A 25,796-nucleotide genomic window follows, 5' to 3' on the forward strand; every position below is an offset into this window, starting at 1 on the left:
GTTATATGATCACTAGGTATTTGTGCGTGTTCCAATCAGTGTCTGCATATTTCAATATACAGTCAACAACGCCGATCCTCAGTAGGCTCCGTCATCGTTGAATTCTTCTTTGTGTGAATGTTTGTTTGACAATACATGCACGAATCTGGTAGAACGTGCATTCAGTTTTTCAATTACTTTTGCTACACTAATTCTCATCCACTACTGACATTCAAATTCAATTTCACTTGTGAAAAAAATCATTTCCGTCAGAATACCCCACAAAACATCCGCAAATTGCAAAAGTTGTATTTTTTATTAAAAGACAATCATGATTCATCAGCTGGAGGCATCACATTGCCGTTTTCTTACACCAGAAATATAAAATTCATTTGTAATTTTTTATATTCAATTTTCAATTTCAGTGCCTCTAGGTGAAACTGAATTTTTAAATGACACCAACAGTGGGTGAAACTGAATGTGTGCGTGTGTTGCACCCACTCTCTTTCTCGTCGCATTCGCACTCGAAGTCAGATTGTCTTCTTTCTAGCGGAGTTTGTTTTTGTTCGTTTTCGCACTGATCGGGTATCATTCGGCTGAATTTTTACGACACTGGTTCCAATAACCGCTCATGCAAAAAATTAAATAAAATTTTAAAGAAATGTCGTTCTTAGTATACACTGTACTATACAGCCTTCTTTATTGCAGTAGTAGCTATGGTTTGACCATAAAAAATATCAGGATAAATAACGAAATACGAAATAATGCATTTTTTAGTAAGTTCGACACGAAATCTATTTACCGTGAGCGGAAACAGGAACACTCATAGATGCAGTAACAAACGCAATTAAATATTTTTTTATGAAAGTTTTTTAAATTCTTTTTCTCTTGTCGCTGATTACCTACACTTGAAGCTACATTGTGACATAATAGTAGTATTGATCGACACAATGGTTAATTTTTAATAAGCATTTAAACACATGACTTCCCTTAAATGAGCGGAATCTGGTGCACTGATGGTAACAACTTTCAAATGAAGTCATCTGACATTATTTTCATTTCATAAAATAATTCTTTATATTGGAAACACGAGACCTCGTGAGCAGTTATTGGGTCACTAGATATTTATGTGTGTTCCAATAACCGCTCATGCAAAAAATATAACAAAATTTTAAAGAAATAAAGTCCATTTTTGTATACAGCCTTCTTTATTGCAGTAATAGATGTGGTTTGACCATTAAAGATATCAGGATAAATAACGAAATTCGAAATAATGCATTTTATAGTGAGTTCGTCACGAAATCTGTTTACCGTGAGCGGAAATAGGAACACCTAGCTGCTGTAGCGCAATTAATATTTTTTTATGAAAGTTTTTCAAATTATTTTTATTTTTCCGCTGATTACCTATACTTGAAGCTACATTGTGACATAAAAATAGTATTGATCGACACAATAGTTATTTTATAATAAACATTTAAACACATAACATTCCTCAAATAATGAGCAGAATCTGGTGCACTGATGGTAACCACACGGGAAAAAAAAATCTGTGGTAAAAATTGGTTAGGCGAGCTTTGTTTGTAGTTGACAGCCGTACCGTTAGGCGAGCTTTGTTTGTACACGGGAAAAAATTCTGTGGTAAAAATTACTATTTTAGCTGACTACGCCCATTCTTGAAGCTACCATGGAATTTCAGACCAATTTACCATGTTTACGGTACATCCCACCACATTACTGGTACATTTGACAGAAATAATTTACAACAATCTGATTTCGACTACAGACATGGAAAAATCAAGCGTATTTCTGGTCTGCTGAAAATTGCCGGTGCGAGCGCTTAAGTTAACATCCTAAAATAGTAGTTTTTACCGCACAATTTTTTTGCGTGTAGTTGACAGCCGTACACCCACCCTGGTTAGTACACCGTCTTCCTTTGTACTACAATGGAAGTCGTTTTTGAACGACCTTCATTGACAGCCCGATGAACATGAAATGAATTTTATTTTGATTCCCGTTTTCTTTTGTCCACATGCAACGAAATCCCTTCAAGAGCTTCACAAATTTAGTGCGCTGTTTCACGCTGAATATAAAAGTTTCGTGATTTATGTAAGATTTAGTAGAAAATTGCAGAAAAATGTTCCGGAAACTTGTTCAATCGTCAGCTCACATGCTGCGGAGAGGTAACGTAAAACAGTTTAAACTTGAATTTAAGGAATTCAGCAGTATGAAACTTGTTCCCATCCCAGGTTACATAAATCATTCGCATAGCGGAATGGTTGGTGCTAGTCGGTACTCATCAACTGCGGCAGATCCTGATAGTCCCGTCGAGCTGGAAGAGAATCCCTTCGCTAAAGATCGTGTCCAGTGCATTCTGTGCAGACACAACATAACACCAGACTACAAGAACGTACAACTACTGTCGCAGTTCCAAAGTCCCTACACGGGGCGAATTTATGGCAAGCACATAACCGGTCTGTGCCGAAGGCGCCAAGAACAGGTGGAGAACGAAATCATCAAAGCGCAGAATGCCGGATTTATGTCGACTTACCATAAGGCCGTCGAGTTCCTAGAAGACCCGAAGCTGTTCGATCCAGAGAGACCCGTTCGACCGCATAAATATTAACCTGGTTCTAATGGTTTTGAGAAATAGAGGAAATTATAATACAAGTAACGGATCAGTTGGATTTTTCGAAATATTCCAATGCAGAGCTATAAACCTTTGCCTTCGAACGATGAGAAAATTTGTAATTTGAAAAAAAGTAGCTAGAATTACAAAAAGTATCAACAGAAAGTTTCACATTTAGAACTGAATCAATCTGGATCCAGAAACTCCTGGGTCTCGCTATCAAAGTTTACCAAATCAAAAGGTATCTGGAGCATGTTCAGCAACGATTCCATATCACCGGTGCCGCGTCGTTCCTGTAGATCATTTAAAGCTGCAATGCATCCGTTCCTCCATACTGAGATGCTTTCCTTAACTTCCTGAATTTGTAGCTTTATATTCGAGGGTGGTTTTGAATATGGCTTGTCTTCAGTTGATTTAGTTTCAACACGACTATGACTTGGTTCCTGTTCCACACAGCTATCGATTTCTTCCGGTTCCGTACACATTTCCACCTCGTCCATCAACTTTCTTCGTTTGATGTTTTGCAGTTCCTTCTTCTGAACTATTTTTTTCCTCCAGCTTTGACTCAACGATAGACGTGTTTTCTTGGAGCTTGACCTGACGGCGATGGGTGTTGTCACCGGTGCTGGTGTTTCAACGTTGTCCTCCTGGTCACTAGTGTCATTCGAGCAAGTGCTTTTAATAGGCCGCATTTGATTGGCAGTCGGGTTGGGGCTGCTACTCGCCAAAACGTTCTCGTCAACGGCATGGCTGGGAAGCGCTGATTTGGGTGTACTCAATGCTTCCTGCAAATATTCAAGGAATAGGTCTGGGTCATTCGTCATAAACAAATATTTGGCATAACATTCTCATCATGCCATTACTAGGCCAAGGAAAATTGCAATTATGCTAAATCGCCCGCTCCCTCAAGAAGTCGTACTAGTGACTTCTGACGGCTGTTTTACTATAAATCGTTGTGAATATTTAGTTAAGGCTATTTATCTGAGTACTATCGATAATCAATCTTCGAGCTGTGTCGTGTACTAGGCTCGACTTATACACGACACTGAAGACGGCCTTACGCGTATCTGTCAAAGGCTACAAACTCTAGTGTAATTAAAGGGTATAGTACTAAATTCGGCTTTTCATCTACTTATAAGTAGTATTAATTCACAGCTTGATTTTGATCAAAAAATGATTGAATCAAATAGTTTCGATTAAAATTTTAACTCCCTTGCGCATATAGTGGCGTTACTAAGAGAAAATAAGTTTTATTAACAAAATAAAGAAAGAATTAAGAACTTTTTCACATTAATCGAAAGCTTTTGATTCATTCTTCAAAGGAAAAATATAAAACTTGTGTAAAATACGATGTTGATGTATCTTTTGTCTACGCCGTGAAGCTAGTGCTATTATAGGAACAGACATTAGAAATAGTGCTACTATAGGTACAAGTGTTCCTTTAGTGGTACAAGCGATATTGAATTCAAAAATATGAACTTTCGTAGTTTTAACATTTTCCCACAAAACCAAGAAAAAAGCTTTCAGATGACGTTGAAATAATGCTGCTAGCTTCATTTTCTTAACAGTGTGGCTATTGGTACACCGACTTTATGTAAAAGACAGATAACATAGGATAAATTTAAGTTACTTACAGCTCTGTCTGCAAATCCCGCTCTTTTGATACTTCTGGCTAGCCCAAGTCTACGGAAAGGCGTTCTGTTAGCCGTTGGTGTATTTGCCTCACTCATTTGTTTTACATGTAACGACAATCACATTTAGCTGAACTTCAAACTTCAGAAATTCTTCTAACATTTCGTTATCATTTTAATATTAAATTCAATTTGAAACTAAACGTAAATTGAACTGGTCATTCGAGCCATACCAATTTTGAGATTTTGTTGACAAACTGTCTGGTTGATGCTACCAACTGCATGAACAACAAACAGTTCACTTTCTGATAAAAAATGAATGACTGTGAGCATCAGCTACGGATATGACGGCTCAAGCGTGCGTGCGGCGACCTGAACGCGGATGCGAAGAAAGTGAAATGAGAACATAAACAAACATTGCGAAGAAGTCAGTAAGATTTTTTATTCAATTTTAAAGCATTTAAGTGGAATATTTTTGCCAAAATATGAATAACGTAATTCATAGTGATGATGAAGTTGTTTTAGAACAAAGTTTTGCTAGAAACACTCAGCCTGTTATACAGGTAAGTTCGATCTTTACCGGTTTCAGGGTTACAGTGACTAAATTTCATATTCGTACAGCAAATACAGCATTAGGGTGGGTCATCGTCGTGATTAATTTTGAAACCAAGGATCAAAATTTGTCCGGTTTTGGTTCTCGAGCACTAGAAATTTGCTGCAGAATACCAAACTAGAGTATTCCATACAAGATAATTTTCAATATATACCATCTGAATATGGTACGAAAGAGTCCTGCATAAGAGGTAAAATACCTCAAATACATATATTTTACAAACACTGCCTATTTTTTCAATGCCTACTTTTTACAGATGGGATTGACTTGCGATTCACGGCAGTGTAGTTCTGTAGGAAAATCAAATTAAAGATACCACTTAGAATTTGTAGTGGTCAATCTAATAAATATACACGACCTTATTCATTTCAACTGAAAGTATTTATGATAACGAGAACTAACCTACCATGGGGCAAGTGGGTAAATAGAATAAGTGAAAATAATTTGTGTATTGCACTGAATATGTGAATGACCGTTTTAAACTCATGCGTAAACCTTTGGAGCCACTCAAAACATCAGGATAGGTAAGATATTCCTGAGATTTTTCAACCATTATTGCATAATAGAACGAAAAATTGTTAACCTGTCAACTATATCCTCTTAACAAGTTGATGGCATGCAATCTAATGTTCATATTTTTAGCGGAAAAATGTTGCAGAAAATAATTTTCGGTACCACTTCTAAGTTGTCCTCTCTAACAGTTTCGAACTGTAATAAAAAAGTTTTAGAAGTAATTCGACCTAAAAATCATTAAATTAAAAAAACGAAAATTTTCCAATCACGTGGGACAATTGGAGAGATTCTTATTGAAGATTGAATTTGTGTTTGGGTAGCTATAAGTTAACATGGTTCACAATTATCATAGAAAAACAGAACGTGCTGATAATTAAAGAAACACTTAACTCAAAGCGTAAGCTATTAGAAATCGTGAAACTTCTCTAAAAGAGGTTGCCATACATTAGGATATTATTACTTCGGACAGCCGATTGAAAGGAAGTCGTTGATTAAAGAGTTCCAATATAAGAAAACGCACGGAAATCCCATGAAATTTATTATAAAGCTAGTTCAAAACATAAAAATGGGGTATAGGTCTATCCACAGAAAAAATCGAAATACTTTATTGAAGGATTTCGTTCCAAGAAATGATTTCTGCCGTACTGTTATCCGACGTTATATCCGACTTTCTTGAAAACAAAGAACTTGAAGAATCTCAAGAGAAGTGTTTGATCCTTTGCTCGCGTCACCTGCTCCTGCGGGGGCGGGTGTTGTGAGCAGGATCAATCGTGCTGCACGTCGCTCGCGTGGCATGATAAACTAGTGGCGCGGATCGCGAAGCAGGTTAGTAGTGTTTGGTCCTTTGCTCGCGTCATTTGATCGTATCGCTGCTCCTGTGAGGGCGAGCGATTAACACTTGTTAGGCGTACAATACGTTTATCGAATAATATCGCGAATCCTTTTAGGCGTGAATATATCATGGATCGCATCACCAATCAAAGGTGACTCCCAGATCTTTACCTTATCCCACTAACCCAATATCCTTCCCATGACAACTGTGGAAATGCAGAAGATTCTTCGGTCTCTAGTAACAATGGTTGTCTAACTAACATTCCTTCCCTTCCCCCGGTGACCGTAAGGACGTGGCCAGTGCTGTTATTGACTTTCAATTTTTGAGCTCTTGATGTGTGCACATTGAGAATGGTAAGCTAATCCCAAGCCCCATTCATTAAATCTCTGTGCAACTTCAATTGGTCTGGTCAGAGGCGTCGCGTGGCTCTTTCAGCCACATGTGCACCAACCACTCGAAGGTGCAGTTTTCAAAAAATTAACAAGTAAAAAACACAATTTTGATAGAGATTTTTTTTTCCAAGAAATCTAAAAACTTAATTGATTTATTTTACTTTATTTTAACAGTTCGTATACATTTCACGTTAGGGTACTTATCTAGACTTATTTATACATTAGAGCAATTCTCCTGTCACTTCTTTTAGCAAATTTCTCAATAATCTCATCGTAAAAGCCTACTCGTTTTTGCATATCTTGCAATAACTTTTGCTCAACGCACATTATCATTAGCCATTTTAGTCGCTCCTCATTCATTGTGCTTCTCAAATATGATTTGACTCTCCTCAAGACCGAAAAACTTCTTTCCACGGACACAGTAGTGCTTGGAAGACACAAAATTTGCTTTCCAAGATTGAATACTTCTGAAAACACATCTTCTAGCCCTGTCTCATGAATGTACGAAATGATTTCCGTAACACTTTTACCTTTAAATTCGTTTTTGACATACAAAACTTTCAGTTCATTTGTTAGCTTTATTCTGTCATGCGATTTAAATCGATCACAGAAGTTGTCAACCAAATCTTTGGGAAATGCTTCATCATATGCTTCAAACTTTGATTGATCGAGCAACGCAGAGTACTGAAAATTATGGAGGTCTTTGAAACGAACGTCGATTTGATGCAATATACGATCAATCACAGTACAATAAACTTTGTAATATTTTGAATATTCATGTCGACGATCATTTGAGACACCCGCTGTCTCAAAGCACGATGAGAGTATCTCATTGAACCTTGATTCACAACGCAATTTAGTAACATTCTCTTTCGTCTCGTTTACGCTTTTCATACATGCAACAAAATCTAACTCCTTAGACTGCAATGTAAGGTACAAAATATCGGTAAAACAAAATATCGTAGAAAATACTATGAGATAAAATATTGTGTCAAAATCTAACAAAAATCCATGAAGACCCCTAGCCATCAAGCAAGTTTCGCCATCCCAAACACATTCTCCGAGATACATTTCTCCTAAACATGAGACGATGTCCGAATAATGACTCTCGACGACGTTAACCATACGCGAATTGTAAGCCCATTTCACTTTGCATACGTTGGGTATCTTTTTCTGCATGAACTTATTCAACTCGCTATCTCTTTTTGGACTTTGCGAAAAAAAAGGACGCCAAAGATGACAGCGTTGCAAAAAACTTTCTTGTTTGAGGATGGTTACTGCATGCATGGAGAAGGACAAGATTAAGTACATGTGCTTGGCAATGAATATAGTGGGCGTTTGGAAAGTGCTCCCTAACTAGCGCTTGAGTGCCACCAACATCACCGGACATAACCCTTGCACCGTCATATGTTTGTGCTATAAGCTTCTCTGCACCAATCTTAAACTTGTTCAGGGTTTCCATGACATGCTCGGCTATAGATGCTGCTGATTTATCGTCACTCACGTCTTCGATATGTACCAAACGTTCAACGGCTCTCCCTGAAAAGGTTAACTTGTTGTCATTTAATATGCCTACATTTGTTCAGATTTCTTACCATTTTTCAAACAATACCGAAGTGTCGTGGCAAGCTGGGATTTTCTGGAATTGTCAGTCGTTTCATCCACCATCACTGCTGCACATTTCGCTTCCTGTACTTCACCAATCATTTCGTCGATCATCGTTTCGCCTATGATCATAATCAGCTCGTTTTGTGTAGTAGCGGAAGCTCCCGAGAACACATTACTCTTGCTGACAAATTCGTTGAAATTTATGTCGTGATGCGCGAGGAAAGCACAGAGATCTCGGTAATTCCCACGGTTTGAAGATTGCTCACTCTCGTCATGACCACGAAAACTTAAACCATGTGTCGCCAAGTAGCATACAATTTCAATTAAATTGGTCAATCCTTCGCGATTTTTTTTCACTAACATATTATGATTGTTCCGTTGAACTTCCCTGCCATGATCAATCGCTTCGTCGATCCGTACTTTTCCAAACGTATGGTATGCCATCGCACTGTCGATGTGATCGCGCGACGCAACGTGAACTTTGATAGCAGTGCCAAGATGGTTCAAATCGTTATACCCGGTTCCGTTCCACATTCCCTTTTGACCTGTTTTTTTAAATAATAAACAGGGCCAACAGAACAACCGATCTAAATTTTCGGATCCGCATAACCATTTCGTTTCATACAAATTCGTATTGAATTCTCGCGGAACATTACTAAAGGACCTATGTACAAATGAGAGATTCTCTCCTCTCTCGTTCTCTTTCGATTATAACAGTGGAACACTAAAGATTTTGTGAAGTTTTTCACTATAAATCGAAAGTCAATTTCCTGGACTAGCGTTTCATACAAAAAACACAACAGAAGAGATTAATGTGACTCAGTTATTAATGAAAGAGAAAGTAAACAAAGAGAGCCTCTCAATGTTAGATAGGTCCTTTAGTAATGTTACGCGAGAATTTTCTTGTAACGGTTTTTCCTTTCCTCACGCAAGTGGTAATCATGTTTGCCATTTTCGGTCGGGGTGTATCCATTTTCACTAACTGCATCTTCTCTTCAATTGACCGGCCGGAAAAGGGTCGGTTTAGCACATCCTCTACGACATCAAACTTATTTTCCTCCAACAATGCCATCGTTTTTCCACGCACTACGGACTGAAAACCGTTTTTATTCACAAATCGTCATTGATAAACAAGCGCCTGATTCCCGATCGCTCTACAGTTAATGAGAGCAAAACTGTGTAGCGAGAGAGAGAGAGAGAGAGAGAGCGAAATACTAGACTAGAGTGGTGGAATTTGCAAAAAAAGCTTTCGGTGCACTGAAGCTATGACACGCGTTGGCTACCTATACACATAATGTTTCACTCAGTAAAAACTAACACTATCACACGACCACGCAAATGTGCAACAGTGCCAGAGCGTTTCTGATCGAGGTTTCCATGTTGCTGTTGGCGGCCAAGCGATATGAGCACCGGGTGCACTGCAGAGATGCGACGCTTTGGCTACCTATACTTTACCAACTTCTACCCCCTGAAGACTACCACACTGAAATCGCTCCTTTAATAGCATGCACTTGCATAGCGTTCCCGGTTCTGATTTGCGTGTTGCTAGTTGTTTCATTGATACGCATATTTTCAACAAACTTTTTGTACGCAAGTTTTGGCGTGCGCGTTTGAATATATATTATTTAATGAAGATACATATATTTAGAATTCGTAAAAGCGCTAATTAAGCGTTCATCTAGTAAAATGTGAATTTGCTTCATAATGAATTTTAGACCACCTGTGTAGTGCACATGTTGCACAGGTGGACGCGACGCCTCTGGGTCTGGTTAATCACGGAGTACCAACTCCGAATTTTACGGTCATCTATGCTCATGCTCATGCTCAAACAAATAACTTGAAGAATCTTAAACATACGATTTTCATTACCCACTTACCCCACTGTACCTCATAAGATTGCCCCATTACCCACTTGCCCCACGGTACTTTATGGGCCTGCCTAACTCAAAAAGATCAATCAAAATCAATCTATTTATCTTCTTCCAGAACGGTTACGCGGAAGGCCTTGCAGATGGGCGTGAAACTATCTACCAGAAGGACTTTGATCGCGGATATCGGATCGGTTTTACAATGGCCTTTAAATTGGCACAATATCAGGGATTTGCTGCGGGGCTCCTAAAACAATCGGACAAGGAAGAACTTGCCCGGAATATCGCGCAGGACTTGATTCTAAGGCAGGAATCAGCTCGAGCCCACTGCCTTCTGTGTAGCGACAAAACGATGGAGCAGAATTTGCTCGACGACGTTGAAGCTTCTCAGAATAGTCATAACGAAGGTATTTTGAAAGTGCTAGAGGAACGTTATAAGATATCGTAGAAGTAATAGAAATACAATAGGTTGCTGTTAGATGCATGTTTAGTACTCTTTGATCATTTATATGGGTGATAGTTAAGGTGACTATAAAACGAAGCCAAGCTCTGAATTTTCAAGTGCTCAAGACAGGAGAATCTGACAACGGTTCGCGTTAAAAATCAATCAAACGGCTTGCTTGCTGGTTGTGACCAATAGGATAAATTTTCAACGCAGAGCGCTGTTTGATTCTCAAGTCTCGTGCTCTTGAAAATTTGAAGTATGGCTTCGTTCTATAATCACCTTAAAATACATTGATTGTAAAATTATCTACAAATAATGATCCGTGAACATCGTTGTTTGTTTGGATATGTGGCGATAGTATCACCCAATCCCTTGATCCAATATGTCCGTATTCTGCAAATTGCTGCTTTATCTCTTAAATCGGATGAGTTCAGTAACAGAAGCTGTTCTACTCCAAAATGTTTTCAATGAGACCGTCCAATCGTCTGATAGATACGATTTAGAGAGTTTTGATCTACTTCGTCGCAAGCCGTCTTTGGAAAAAAAAATGTTTGGCTTCGATTTGTATCAGCACCCTTCACTGCAAGACAGGGAAAGTTTCAGGTTCTCTTTGATTGAAGCTTAATACTATGGAATTTAGCACATCACATTAGTTGTTCCACTTTTCATCTCGCGCTGAATTTCAAGCGTGTGCTAGAATAAGAGCGTAAGTAACATGATAGATTTTTCATCATCGATCCTCTCCTTTATGAATAAAGGTGACAACATGCAAGTTTATCAGCATGTTTCCATCTCAGGACGCAAGATTCCATCGCATTCTAGCGATCTTCAGTGAAAAAATGCTAACAAACTTGCATATAGTCACCTTTATTCACAGAAGAGAGAATCGATATACAGGGGAACATATTATACAATTGACATGTGACTAGTCAACAGGGCTGGTAGCGGTAATATTTTTAAATAAAATATGAACTTAGACACTTCAAGTCCCCTGGGCAAAGGCACACTAGTTATGCCAATGGTGATAATAATCAAAAGTGTTTTCTAATGAACACTATTGATTAACATCGCCGTAAACCGATACTTTACGTGGTCTATGATGAAGCGGTCCTTGTTTGTTTTTTTCTATACGTATTTTATGTATACTTCCAGATACTTCCAGATGTATACTTCATCCGGAGCATTATTTTATTTGTTTTAATGTGCATCAAAACCTCCTAACATTGAAGAAATCGTGCTAGACAGGAACATGCATGGCCGTACAAGGATACAACAGAATCTTATTAAATTCGTTTCTCATACTAATATCACTATTTTACTAATTTACTAATTGTAGTACTCTCTTCTCGTCAGCTAGCGTCATCTCAGAACTATTTTTTTCATTACAGCATTGAATATATTATAAAAACTGATCTTCTTCTTCTTTCTGGCGTTACGTCCCCACTGGGACAAAGCCTGCTTCTTAGATAAGTGTTCTTATGAGTACTTCCACAGTTATTAACTGAGAGCCTTCTTTGCCGATTGACTATTGTTGCATATGTATATCGTGTGGCAGGTACGAAGATACTCTATGCCCCGGGAATCGATAAAATTTCCTTTACAAAAAGATCCTCGACCAGCGGGATTCGAACCCACGGCCCTCAGCATGGTCATGCTGAATAGCTGCGCGTTTACCGCTACGGCTATCTGGGCCCCTGATAGTGTGATAAAGTGATCAAATTGAAGCATGAAACATAGATATGCGTTATGAAAGAAGTTTTGTGCTGGTCAAACAAATGCCGTCAGACTGAACAAAATTGTGACTAATCGCTATCTCTATTTATAGGTACCCGTAACCGCAAATAGGACTAGTATCTCATGAGAAAAACAAACTAGGATATAAGTGAGTAGGAACTAATCACTAACACCCCCGTCACTAAAAAGGTAAGCACATATCCTATTCTATCATCCTAAAACACTTCTACTAAGGAACAAAATTATCAGAGATTACTACAATTTTAATAATCTGATAGTGTCGGTTAGAGTTTTCAAACAACGTCAAGAACAAATTTCTTTTTATAACAGATCCTAGCAATGACATTATCGGCGCGGTAAAAAATTAAAAACAGTTTATTCGTCGATGTTGGATTTTTCTCGGAATCTATGCGAGATGCCTAGCTTCGGAAGTGGTGCATTCGATTCGCATCGTCACGTTACGCTACATAATCGTATGTGTATTTAATGATTTCCTGAGACTGAAATTCAGGTGTTCGCTTAAAATTTTGCTTCCGGATTTTTTAAGAAGTTCATAGGCCAGGAGAAGTGGATGAACTTGTCATTCATTTTCCTGCCAAATTCATACAAAATCTACTTTTTCTCTGACATAAATTCACGCTGGGTGAACCATTTCCCCTGGCCTATTGAGCGATTTCAACACAAATTTCACAATGAATCCTTCCCAGATTTGCGTTCAGGATACCTAGAAGAACTCGTTAAGGATTTTTTTCCAAAGATACTGTCAGAAATTACTCCAGGAATTTCTTCAAAGATTCATCTCTCAAGGAAATTATATTTTCGGAATTCAACCAGCCATTTTACCATAGAACTCTGCAGAGATTCATTTAGCATTTTTTTTTTTTCTTATTTGCGTTCAAAATTTCTTTCTTTGCAACAAGACATTTATTGTAAAATACCTTGAGATTTTTTTCCAAGTTTTTAAGTTTTTTTTAGGAATTCTTTAAAAAATTCTTCTATAAATTTTCTTAAAAAATATTATGTTTTTTTCCAGAAATAGTTGGAGGGAATTCCTGAATAATAAACATGGTGGATATTTCTTAACTAAATTCTTACCCGCTTAAGTGAAGTAATGTATGGAATTGAATGCATAAAATGTTTGTTTTGATTCTGCGTTCCGTTCCACGGCGTTCCATCTCACTTCATTCCGTTCCATTAGCTAAATGACGTTTGAACCATTTTTAATCTGAACGACGTGCAAATTAGCGGGGTGCAGATTAAAAAGTGTTCAGATTAAATGTGGTCAAACCAACGGGGGCACCCAGAATAAATTATCGAATAGAATTAAATGATTGGTAAAACGAGCTTAGATTAATTTTAGACAGCGAAAAATGATGTTTCGATTAAAAATATAAATTTGGTTATTAGAGGGCTTCATGTTCGGATCTATGTATGTACAGTTGAATTTCGTTCGTTGCACAATCTTTAAGTGGGCTACGTTTTAATTGGGCTCCCGTTAGTTGGGCTGTAGCCCACCTAAAACGAAGGCAAACGTCACTTTCTGACATAAGACGCAATTTATCAATGTTGATAGCTCTGTTTTTCTTTTGTTCTATGCTATTTGACAGCTCGAAACTCAGCCCGATTAGTGAAAGTATTTCACTAAGTGGGCTACAGGTTTAGTGCAACGAACAACAGTTGACTGTATAGGGAAAAGGATGAAAAGCCACCCGAATCAAGATAAACTAAGCTTAGCTAGAACCCAAAAGAAAATATTAAAAACCACCAGTTTTTGTTTGTCAAAGAGACCTATATTTGTGTCATGTTGGTGTCATCTGGCGTACAATGCTAGAGACTGTTTTCGCGTATTTTTACACACTAAATTAATACTCCTCAACCTAAAACTATACCTATACAGAGAACATTGATGAGACGCTTACACAGTAAAAATAAACTATACAATTCACATCAGACCGGATAAAACAAGGTGAAATAAAATCTTCAAAAAATGATTGAAAACAATAACAAAATAAATACTTAAGTGCCTAGCGAGCGTTGTAATAAACAAACAAAACTAATCACAATGGTTTGCTGCTGCAACATACATAAAGTTCATTCAGCCTTTCTTCATATTTCTGAAATACGCTTGGAAAGCTTGCTGCACATTTTCACTGGGTGAAACGAAACTAAAAATTATAGTTATGATCGCACAGTTTTTTTTTCATATTTTGTTTTAGTGCTATGTACGCTACCCCGTACCGCAGTTGATTACTGAATTAATATTCTGGCTGTTGTTTAGAGCTTTGTGTTATGTTTGTTATGTCGATTTATCGATATTGCATGTCCAGATGAAGACATGTCTCGTCTATCTAGAGGAGAATACTAATGGCTACAAAAAAGATTCCTCGTATTGTATAAAATATCTAAAAATCTTTTATCAATAAATGCAGTGTCAAATTTGAGATTCCATTCTCTTTGTGTGTGGATGTTTGAATGTAGATTTATAATATTTTGTGTAAGTAGATCTGTTGGAAATTAACAGTTTTGCTACAGTAGAATGTGTAAAAGTTGTGCGAAACTGAAATAGAGACACCTGGCGAAAATTATTAGTTATTAAAGTGCTCGTGTTTTAGTGTTTTGTAGCGATCTTTCTCGCTGCTGTTTTCCGGTGGTTCACAATCGAATGATGCCATTGCCAATGTGTTCTCATTCAAAATACTGTTGGTCTGCAGGAACATGACGATCTTGTTGTTTTTCTCGTAAGGACACGTGACCTGTTTCCAGCCGATGAATTCGTTGACCTGTTTGGCTAACTGCCAGAATTTTTCAAAATTGATATGGCCGTTCGGTAATCTGCGGAAAAAAAAGATAATTTTAAGGTTTATTAATCTACGTAGGTAATGATCAACTTCTCTTTCAGTCAGATTTTTTTTTTTCAATATAGTTTATTAAGTTTTTTTTTAGCCCAATAACCCAAAATCCAGACAAAATCATCCAGATTTCCAGATTGCCATATGCAGCATCGCATTGCCGTAAATCGCAAGTCAGTCCCATCTGCATTTTCGTCAAAATTGAGTTGAGTTCAGTTTTCAACATCTCTTCCAATGCTCTTTCAGCTTTCAGCCCTATTGAGATAATAAGATTTGTTCGGAAAAAGTAGGAAAAAGCAGCAAGTCAAATTGTCCCATAATGAAAAGTAACCGCATATCGGTCCCACAACAGATTTCCGCACCGTGTAACACAAAAATGAACCGTGTTCTGATCATTTTTATATTTTTTTTTCAGAAAGATATCGTTGTGAAAAGCAAATTGTGAATGTTTCATTCATTTGAATTTTTTGAATATTCATATGGAAAACGAGTTTGGAAACTTCACACCCCATTTTCTCAATGCCTACTTTTTACAGATGGGACTGACTTGCGATTCACGGCAGCGCAGTTGAAGAATGAGAAGAATACATAGTAGGCGAGAATGCTGCCCCACCAGACGAGAGCGAACGAACATGATCAAGGATGGAAATCTAGTGATCATGACAAAATAAATGATGCATCGCGGTTGTTCTTTATCCTGCGATCATAGCAACAACGATTAACCCTTTGTCGTCAAGTTATCATAACAAACTACGCTCCGCATCATTGCATCATTCTGCATGTGTGCTAACGATCAAATGTTCGCAAACCGACGTCGTAACTTTTGGAAGATTTTTGTGATTTCATGCCATGATTTGACTCCTGGTATGCAATTCTTGATCCTAGAGTTTATTTGGCATGGTTTGGGCGGAAATTAATGCCGTAAATATGCTCCGATTAACGTTAATCACAACATGATACATTATCCGACAAACCGTTTGTCCCACGACAAATAGTGCATCAGATGCTCCATGTATCTGTGAACAGCGCGCGTAATGAGGTGCTGAAATCATGCTTTTGCAAGAATGACGGCCCTCTTTGACCGTTCAAATACTGTGTTGTTAGTCGCTAGAGACGATTTTTTTCCATCCTTGAACATGATAGAAATTGGATACTGAAAAGCCAGAACTCGGTCTTCCGGAGAAAGAATTGCTAAGTAGGCCACAAGGGCACCTTAATGGTGATGTGACCAGTAGCAAAAAAGTGACAGGGAGTGAGAAACATGAAGAATGTCGTTAAAAGCCGTATGCTTGTACGGTAGAACAGAGAGCGGTAGGTACAGTGCAGCGAGAGATGAAGAAAAGTGTATTCGTTGCAGAAATAAAAGGCAGCACGAAGGAATTATGGTAGCTGAAGTTCAAGATAGCATGAACCGGAACGATATGCGGAGATTTAATGCAACGTTCAATCGTTCAATGGCATAATATCGTACCGCTCTGGAGAAGTATCGCCCAAGACCGACGAAGATGGAGCTCTACAATACACCCGGCAAATAGGTAGTGGCTGTAGGTGGTAGCTATCCAGGTATAAAGGTAGGCATTCGGTAGGTAGCTCAGTAAAAACTGTACTTACTTGTTTGTACATCCTTCGTTTAGGAAATATAAATCCTTGACTAGTAGACTGAAGAATGGAATGACAATTCGCTGCCGCTCGTCGGTAGCACCTTCTGATCGCCACATAGCTGCCTTAAGCGTCGATCTGTAGCTGCTGAAATTGCTCGTTGGGTCCATTTGATGCTCCAGTATGGAGAATTTGGCAGATTGGATCTTTGCCCACTGTCGAATAATAAAAAATATAATTTAGATAGAGATTCTCTAGTCAAGTAAAAATAAACGTACCGTTTTCTTCAATCGCGAAATTGGCGATAAATTAAGCCCCGCAATGATAGCCATCAACGTATTGAAGTTCCCAATGTTAAACGACTCCCGGGCCGTTTCGATCCAATACTCAATTACTCTGGCACGTTGCTTTTTCTTAGAGTGCTTGCAGATTTCGGTGGCCACAATGTACGACAGTCGATTGAACCACTGCACATAGGACTCGAGATTGCGCGTCTTCTTCATGTCCTTGATCGACGTGTCGACATTTGGATTTTCTTTGGCAAATGCTTGTACGAATTCTTCCGGTCCTATGTAGGACAATCGTTCGAGCTCAATATGAGTCAACTGGTGCGCTAATACTGATGGACTAGGACATAAATCTGTAATATCCGGTGTTGAAAGTGTCGAACTTATCGAAGAAATACTGTTGACTGATGACGTAGACGATGACGTTTGATGGTGTATGGAGGAGGATGACTTTTCCGTCGATTGATGAAAACTATTGCTACTACTACGCGAGTCGCTTCGTTGTTGTCCAGCGTGCTTCAATTCACATTCCTTGCTAGTTTCTAGGTTGAGTTTATCCAGAAATTCTTCGTATTTCTCGAGTGTTTTGAGCCTCTGCAAAAGATTCTGCAACAGAGGGGAAACCCTCGTTCGGAGCTTCCCGTCAATGCTGATGCACTTTTGCGTCATTGTGCGCACGTGTTGCATTACCCGTTCGTCACGGAAATCATAAGGGAATGTTTCTATCCATTCGGACAATAGCTGGACAAAATTACATGCAAACCGGCTCAGACTTTGGATTTTTTGCTGGAAATACAAATTAATACAAACGTTACTCAAATGGTGTGATTGGCATTACATTGTTTTACATCATAATGTGTTCTTTTTTTCCCAGCCAAATTTTCATGATCTTTTGCCTCTTATTTCCACAATTTTCAGCCGAGTTCAATACAACGTTGATACAATATTTATTTTTTTCGTCAAGCACAGGTAGACTACATACAATAATTACAATATGTACTTTGTATGGATCTAAGCTCCGGTGTACTCTTGCTGTATCTGTTCTTGTGAATACTTATGAGTTACGGTCGGAAGAGTATAAGAGAGTAACAAGCCACTAAGACCCACCTATTTGTCCTGGATGATGAGGAGGTCGAAGTGGAAAAATGGCTCAATCAGCATCTGAGGTTGGTTTCAACGCATGAGACAATTTCTTTCCAAGTTCAAGAGTTTATCTTTCGATATCTAGGAGGGAAACGATTCCGAATTAGTGGAGTAGCAGACCTCTTAACTTCTAAAATAAGCTTTTTGTTTCAAGGAATCTAAATGTCTCATGCGATGAAACCTGTTCACAGTTTCAAAAAACGACTTTGTACCTTATAAGTAGAAGCAATAATTTGATACGCTAGAGTACCGATGCATGGTCAAAATCAGTATTATTCAACCAGCTTAGTGGCCGAACCTGATTAAGGGGCGCGCTTTTGAGAGTTTAATGGTGACAAACTGTTTTCTCCAAAAGGTATAAATAGCGATATCTTTTTCTAAAGAGGCTTTATGCAAAATGGTAAAGAATGATATTTGTATAAAAAACGACTACTTCATTATTTCTCAATAGTAATGGAGTAGAACGACATGAACTAAACAAAGGACACGGGTATACCACAAAAGATCAAAGAAAACTGGTCGCAGTGGTTCATCCCGAACAGAAACAGAAGAAGCTCCGGTTCCCTATTTGACGTTTTAGCGGTGCCGTGTTATTTATGTGACCATGGAAACGAGTGAATTTGGCACCGCTCAAACGTCAAAATCGTGAACGCGTGCATTCGTCCATGGACTGATGCACGAGTTCACTAATTTGACGTTTGAGCGGTGCCGAATTCACTGGTTTCCATGGTCACGTAAATAACACGGCACCGCTAAAACGTCACATGGTGAACTCGTGCATAGGTCCATTGTTCTTTTGTCGTGTTTTAAGCTGCTCTTTGGCCATAGTAATTCCAATGAATTCGCAATGTACATTATACTGACGCATCATACGGTTTATTACAATGTCATATATAACAGGTCCGGCTCTTAGTATGTGTTTGCTTGTATTAGTCACGAAAAAGATGTAAACAAAACGATCAGCTGATGGTGACGACAAGGCTGCGAAAAATTTTGTTCGCAGCTTGCTCAACGTGACGTCATCTTCGGCTACTTCGTGAACATTCGGCTCGCCGAAGTTGACATTGCACAACTACCACTTCAAAACTGATGTTGTCACAAATACTAATTTGATGTTCGCCCACACCTCTAAATACCCCACATCGGGTTTATTAGTCCGTTTTGAGCATAATGCATTCTGCATGATTTTTCTGAAAATAATTTTCTTGTTCTTAAATGCCGAGAGGGTGTGTAGAAGTTTAATTGAGCGATAAGTGCAGCAGATTACACACGGTTCGAAATAATGTTGTTAATGAAGAGAATCATTGCGAATTCCCGGCATTGCTTAAGGGTTTGCAAGTTGATTAGCATGCAGCGTGCTTCATTAGGGCGGTTCAAAATTTAAAATTGTTTAAAAATCCAATCTCCCATATGCTCTTTACCATCCTTACCATAAAAATAGTGTTCTGTTTAATTTTCAGCTTTCTAGGTGGTGATTTAAAGGTGGCCCAATATAGGTTTGTATGGAAATTACTATGGAGACATTTTGAGATATGTTCCAAACACGGTAGTTCTTTAATATTAATACAAACTTAACCAAATTGAAAACTCGTTCTTCAAACCATGATGAAGAAATTTGCTGAAGAGAGAAATTCAATCCGAAGGATAGCAGAAGAGATATCCATGAGTTTGTTTGCTATTACAGTCAACTTTCGTTCGTTGCACTAAACCCGTGGCCCGATTAGTGAAAGACTTTCACTAATCGGGCTAAGATTTGAGCTGTCAAAACACCGATTACAATAGAAATTCAGAGCTACCAACATTAACAAATTGCGGTTTATGTCAGTAAGTGACGCTTGTCTTCGTTTTAGGTGGGCTATAGCCCACTTAACGGGAGCCCAATTAAAACGAAGTGCAATTAAACGTAGTGCAACGAACGAAATTCGACTGTATTTAGCTTAATATGGGATTATAGCCCTGCAAACATGTACAAAAATCCCAAACAAAATTAGCTCAAAAGGGATTTGTTTCTTCGGCAACATCCTTCATTAAGGTTTGAAGAATGAGTTTTCAATATGGGATGATAAGTTTCTACTTACATGACAGTACTAGAGTGTCCATAGTAGTTTCCATATAAACCTATATTGTCTTTGGGCCACCTTTAAATCACCACCTAGAAAGCTGAAAATTTCACATAACACTATTTTTATGGTTAGGATGGTAAGGAGCATATGGAAGATTGGATTTTCAAACATTTTGAAAATTTGAATTGCCCTAGCTTCATACGACGGAAGTGGCAGTACAGTCCAATTCAATTTCCGAAGGGCGTATAAAAGGAATTACTTCTGTACTGATTCTATGCGTGCTTCGTGTACGGCATGGTACGGGTTCCATACTAGGTGATAGTACTCCAAAATGGGTTGCAAAATCGACAACCAGGAAGGAGCGTCCAACATAGTTCTGGTCCTCACAAGCACCTACTTCACGCTTCCACGGGTCTAACGATGACAAAAACCGCCAGCTAAGGATTGCGTACTTAGCTGGTAGTGCAACCTAGGCACTGTTGTCCTTCTGACATCAGCTAGAGTGAAGGGGTGCCAGGTGGGAGCTTGGGATTCTTACCTTTTCCAAGCGTAACTCGTACCTACAGCCGTATGGAATACCACCTTTGGTACTTCCTTCGGGAGGTGGCCGAGCGTCTGGTTTATCTGACCAGGGGCTCAAGCATGATCTACCTAGGATGTGGCGGGGGCTCAGCAGTGCGCCCTGTTGAATCTCTACAAAAAACAACATATCTGTAAGTAGCCCTGAACAAGCGACCTGGTACCGCTTTCAAAGTGCTTTAGCTCTCTGGAGTGCCAACCGGCACATCATGATGGATGCCAGTAAAATCCTGATTGTGGTAACTGGTCACAGTGCAGAACAACGGACAGGATACGGATTACGGATTGGATACGTCGACTAACAGTCGTGGGCTGGAAGCGTACTCTTGTGTTCCCTGAGTAAGGAAGGGTGATACCAACTTGAAACGGTGAATAGAACTATGAGGAAACTGCCTCCGTCCTGATAAAACCTTGGCAGGCCTTCGTGTACGTTCGAAACTCGTGACCAACCTCGGTGGGTAAAGGCTCAGATGTAACATTCCTGACTTACGCCGATCCGGCTCTGAACACAACCCCCATGGAGGATTGTGTCAACCCTAGCATGGCCTCCCTGCTTGCATAGACAACCATGGGATCACGAGAGGTGACTATATACAACAAGTAGAGATAGCGGCCCGAAAGGGGGACCCAATGGAATGGAGCAAATAATCGATTTGGATGGAGCATTTAGTGGAGGAAACGAAGATGCGATAATATTCGCAAGGAGCGGAAAGTTGCAGGGATCGCCAGTGATACCACAGACGGTAGCAGCCAGCACTAGCAACTGCAGACACCGAGTGAGCCACCGGGAAACCAGCGAGTGCTGCCTTACTGAGTCAAGTGTTCACACCAAAGTCGGGGAGTAGCACCGCTCAAGACGACCGGCAGCATGAGAAGTCGGAGCTGTCGGAAGTGAAGAGGAAGGTCAATGAACTCTATGAGTTCGTCAAGACGAAAAACAACGTCCACCTCAGGATCAAGCAGCTGGTAACGAGCATCAAGTCCGCCGTTACAGCCACAGAACGCAGACAGAAGGAATTGCGGATTAGAGCGGAGAAAGCCGAAAAGGCATTGATTACGGTGAATGCAACAGCCGTTTCATAGCCCGAGTAGCACACATGTTATAATTGAGCATTGTCAACTGATATATAACTAAATCTGGTCATATATAGTTTAAAAATAGTCTACTATAACATCTGTGTTGCTTGGGAGGAGACGCCTAGAAGCAATCCGACCACCCGCTCAGAAAAAAAGAACGAGGGATACAGCAGGAGAACAGGAAGATTCCAAAAAGCAGCGAAGCGACAGTGAGTGCGTCAGCGAGCAGAATAACGGCAGTGAATGGCGCACCGTGAAAAGCCTGAAGGAGAAGAACGTAGCACGTAAGGAGAAGAATAGAAAGAGAAAGGAAGCGAAGGAGAAAGAAAAGCGACGGCCACTTCGTGAGAGGTTCAAAGGCCTCTTCTCATTGAGGCAAGTGACAAGACAACCTACGCGGCGTTTCTCAGGAGAGTGAGGGAGGATCCAGAGCTGAAGGAGCTGGGTGAAAACGTGGTGAGAACCAGGCGCACCCAGAAAGTTGATATGCTCTTTGAGCTGAAAAAAGATCCGTCAATCAAGAGATCGGCCTGCCGGGAGCTCGTCCCGAAGTCGCTGGGCGATGAGGCAAGTATGAGAGCCTTATCCCAGGAGGCAGTGATAGAATGTAGAGAACTGGACGAGATCACAACAGAAGACGACGTGAGGGGTGCACTGTTGTCTCAATGCAACCTGGAAGAAGCACCGCAGTCCATCCGGCTGAGGAAAGTGTACGGGGGTATGCAAATAGCGACGATCCGATTACCAGTCGCAGCAGCCAAAAAACTTGTCGAGGCTGGTAAAGTCAAGGTGGGATGGTCGGTTTGCTCACTGAAACTGATCCCTCGGGAGACAAATTCGGTGGAGAGATGCTTCAGATGGATGGATTTCGGCCACCGGGCAATAAACTGCAAAGGCCCGGACAGGTCCGAACACTGCAGGAAATGTGGTGAAAAAGGTCATGTTGGCAGGGACTGCCTGAAGACACCTAGGTGCATGCTGTGTGAGGTGGAGGAAGGTAACGTCTATACGACGGGTGGCTTCAAATGCCCCAAATATCAGAAGGTGAAGGCAGGGCAGTAATGATGATGAAGATAACGCAGGTGAACCTCAATCATTGCGACGCCGCACAACAACTGTTGTGGCAGTCGACAACAGAAACAAAATGCGACATTGCGATCATTGCAGAACCGTATCGGGTTCCTCCCGATAGCTGACAGAGCAGAGACGACGGCGAACCAAGTAATGGGCCGATTCCCTATCCAAGAAGTAATCTAACGCTCATACGAGGGTTTCGTGATCGTTAAAATTAACGGAATCTTCGTGTGTAGCTGGAATGCCAGCATGGAAGAGCGTAAAGTGACCTACCGACTGGCCAGAGCCACGTTCAAACGGGAAATAGCGACGAGTAAAACAAACTGTTACAAGGAGTTGTGCCGGGAAGCTGACGCAAATCCTTGGGGCAACGCCTATCGAGTAGTGATGGCGAAGATCAAGAGCCCAGTTACCCCAGCTGAAATGTGTCCCAACAAACTGAAGGCGATAGTGAACGGTCTCTTTCCTACGCATGCTCCAACCGCGTGGCCGCCCACACCGTACGCTGACGTAGATGAAGAAAATGCCGGTATCCAAGTGTCTAACGCCGAGTTGATAACGGTTACGAAAGGATTGAAGCTGAACAAAGCTCCCGGTCCAGATGGTGTACCTTACGTAGCGCTAAGGGCAGCAATCTTGGCGTTCCCAGACATATTCAGGACAGCGTTGCAGAAGTGTCTAGCGGAAGGCTGCTTTCCAGACAGATGTAAGGTTAGGGCGGTTCAAATTTTGAAAATTTAAGCTTTCTAGTGATGATTTAAAGGTGGCCCAAAGACAATGTAGGTTTGTATGGAAATTACTATGGAGAAACTTGAAACTTGAAGAAGGTTTTGGAAGCTAGTACTGTAATGTAAGTACAAAATTATTATACCATAGTAAAAACTCATTCTTAGAACCATACTAAAGAAATTTGCTGAAGAGAGATATTTAATCCGATGTGTAGCAGAAGAGATACTCGTGAGTTTGTTTGCTATTATTCAGCTTAATATGGGATTATAGCCCAGCAAACATACACAAAAATCCCGAACAAAATTAGCTCAAAGGGGATTTGTTTCTTCAGCAACATCCTTCATTGAGGTCTGAAGAATAAGTTTTTCATATGGGATTATAAGGTTCTACTTACATTACAGTACTAAAGTGTTTGAAACATTTCTCAAAATTTCTCCATAGTAATTTCCATATAAACCTACATTGTCTTTGGGCCACCTTTAAATCACCACCTAGAAATCTGAAAATTTCACAGAACACTATTTTTATGGTAAGGGTGGTAAGGAGCATATGGGAGATAGGATTTTCAAACATTTTTAAAATTTGAATCACCCTAATGTAAGGTGCAGAAGCTGGTGTTGCTGCCAAAACCGGGAAAACCGCCAGGAGATCCTGCTTCATATAGACCAATATGCTTGCTGGATACTCTTGGCAAATTTCTGGAGAAAGTCATCCTCGGCAGGCTGACGATCTACACGGAAGGCGAGAACGGATTGTCGAAAAGGCAGTTCGGATTCCGTAAAAAGACTTCGACGCTGGATGCTATTCGGGCAGTATTCGCGTGCGCGGAGAAAGCGTCCAAGCAGAAGAGGAGAGGCAATCGATACTGCGCAATGGTAACAATAGACGTCAAGAACACGTTCAAAAGTGCCAGTTGGAAGCCTATCGCCGCAGCCCTAGAATGCGGATGTAATATCTGTGTAAAGTTCTGCAAAGTTACTTTCAGAACCGGGCACTGGTCTACGACACAAACCAGGGACGGATGTCAATTGAAATCACGGCGGGAGTTCCACAGGGATCCGTACTTGGTCAAACATTGTGGAACATGATGTACGATGGAGTGCTAACCCTGTCACTGCCGAATGGAGTCGAGATAGTCGGGTGCGCAGATGACGTCGTTCTTGCGATACCTCGCGAGACTGCGGAGGAGGTGGAGATGCTGACGGCGGAATCGCCAGACATCATTGATTCGTGGATGACTGGAGTCAAGCTGCAATTGGCTCATCATAAAACGGAGGTGGTGCTGGTCAGCAACTGCAAGGCGGTTCAGCAGTTAGAGATCAACATTGTTGCAGTTGGAGGACACGCAATCCCATCGAAACGCTCTATAAAGCACCTTGGAGTAATGGTCGACGACAGGCTAAACAGCCATGTAGACTATGCCTGCGAAAAGGCAGCGAAAGCAGCTAACACCGTAGCTAGGATCATGCCCAACATTGGAGGACCAAGAACCATTACAAGGCGTCTTCTGGCGATCGTATCATCGTATATACTGAGGTACGGAGTCCCGGCTTGGGCTGCAGCGTTGGGAACCAAACGTAACTGAGAGAAGCTGGCAGGTACATTCCGGCTCATGGCTATACGGGTGGCGAGTGCCTACCGCACTATATCATCGGAGGCAGTGTGCGTTATCGCCGGAATGATCCCCATCTGCATCACTCTGGCTGAGGACAACGCATGCTACCAACAAAGGGACACTAGGAATGTGAGGAATACCATTAGGTTGGACACAATGGCCAGGTGGCACCAGGAGTGGAATAACTCGGATAAAGGAAGGTGGACCCACAGGCTCATTCCTAACGTGTCGGTGTAGACGATCAGAAAACATGGAGAAGTTAACTTCTTCCTGACCCAGTTTCTGTCAGGCCATGGATGCTTCCGGAAATATCTGCACAGATTCGGACACACAGAATCTCCACATTGTCCGGCCTGTCCAAATATCGAGGAGACATCGGAGCATGTTATATTCGACTGCCCTCGATTCAGGGATATACGAAGCGAGATGATGCCAGAAACCGCAAGCGTCCTAAACCCGGACAACATCGTGCAGAACATGTGCCAGCATGAAAGCACCTGGAATGCGGTGAACAGGGGAATAACGGCGATTATGTCGTTG

General features: G+C 40.4%; 4 protein-coding genes across 5 annotated transcripts in view; 2 read left to right on the forward strand and 2 right to left on the reverse strand.

Moving 5' to 3' along the window:
• The first annotated feature begins 1,981 nt into the window (after positions 1 to 1,981).
• LOC5571492 (28S ribosomal protein S18c, mitochondrial) lies at positions 1,982 to 2,770 on the forward strand. The gene is made up of 2 exons (XM_001659692.2): positions 1,982 to 2,159; positions 2,226 to 2,770. The coding sequence occupies exons 1-2, from the start codon at positions 2,114 to 2,116 to the stop codon at positions 2,600 to 2,602; spliced, it is 423 nt and encodes a 140-aa protein (XP_001659742.2). The 5' UTR covers positions 1,982 to 2,113; the 3' UTR covers positions 2,603 to 2,770.
• LOC5571481 lies at positions 2,698 to 4,503 on the reverse strand. The gene is made up of 2 exons (XM_001659691.2): positions 4,240 to 4,503; positions 2,698 to 3,390 (listed from the first exon to the last, which is right to left on the reverse strand). Exons 1-2 carry the CDS (start codon positions 4,333 to 4,335, stop codon positions 2,791 to 2,793), a joined length of 696 nt encoding a protein of 231 aa, XP_001659741.2. The 5' UTR covers positions 4,336 to 4,503; the 3' UTR covers positions 2,698 to 2,790.
• A 98-nt stretch (positions 4,504 to 4,601) lies between these two features.
• LOC5571482 lies at positions 4,602 to 10,838 on the forward strand. The gene is made up of 2 exons (XM_001659690.2): positions 4,602 to 4,799; positions 10,181 to 10,838. Exons 1-2 carry the CDS (start codon positions 4,722 to 4,724, stop codon positions 10,508 to 10,510), a joined length of 408 nt encoding a protein of 135 aa, XP_001659740.2. The 5' UTR covers positions 4,602 to 4,721; the 3' UTR covers positions 10,511 to 10,838.
• A 3,171-nt stretch (positions 10,839 to 14,009) lies between these two features.
• The window catches only part of LOC5571483 (ras-GEF domain-containing family member 1B), a 172,107-nt gene continuing 160,320 nt past the window's right edge, over positions 14,010 to 25,796 (reverse strand). For both annotated transcript variants that reach the window (XM_021848584.1, XM_021848590.1), the window contains exons 5-7: positions 16,968 to 17,762; positions 16,702 to 16,904; positions 14,010 to 15,073 (exon numbers count right to left, since the gene is read on the reverse strand). In XM_021848584.1, coding sequence (XP_021704276.1) covers positions 14,827 to 15,073; positions 16,702 to 16,904; positions 16,968 to 17,762 — 1,245 coding nt within the window. In that variant the 3' untranslated portion in view covers positions 14,010 to 14,826. The remainder of the gene's footprint in view (positions 15,074 to 16,701; positions 16,905 to 16,967; positions 17,763 to 25,796) is intronic.

This window comes from Aedes aegypti, chromosome 1 (genome assembly GCF_002204515.2).
Source record: "Aedes aegypti strain LVP_AGWG chromosome 1, AaegL5.0 Primary Assembly, whole genome shotgun sequence".
NCBI classification, from domain to species: domain Eukaryota; kingdom Metazoa; phylum Arthropoda; class Insecta; order Diptera; family Culicidae; genus Aedes; species Aedes aegypti.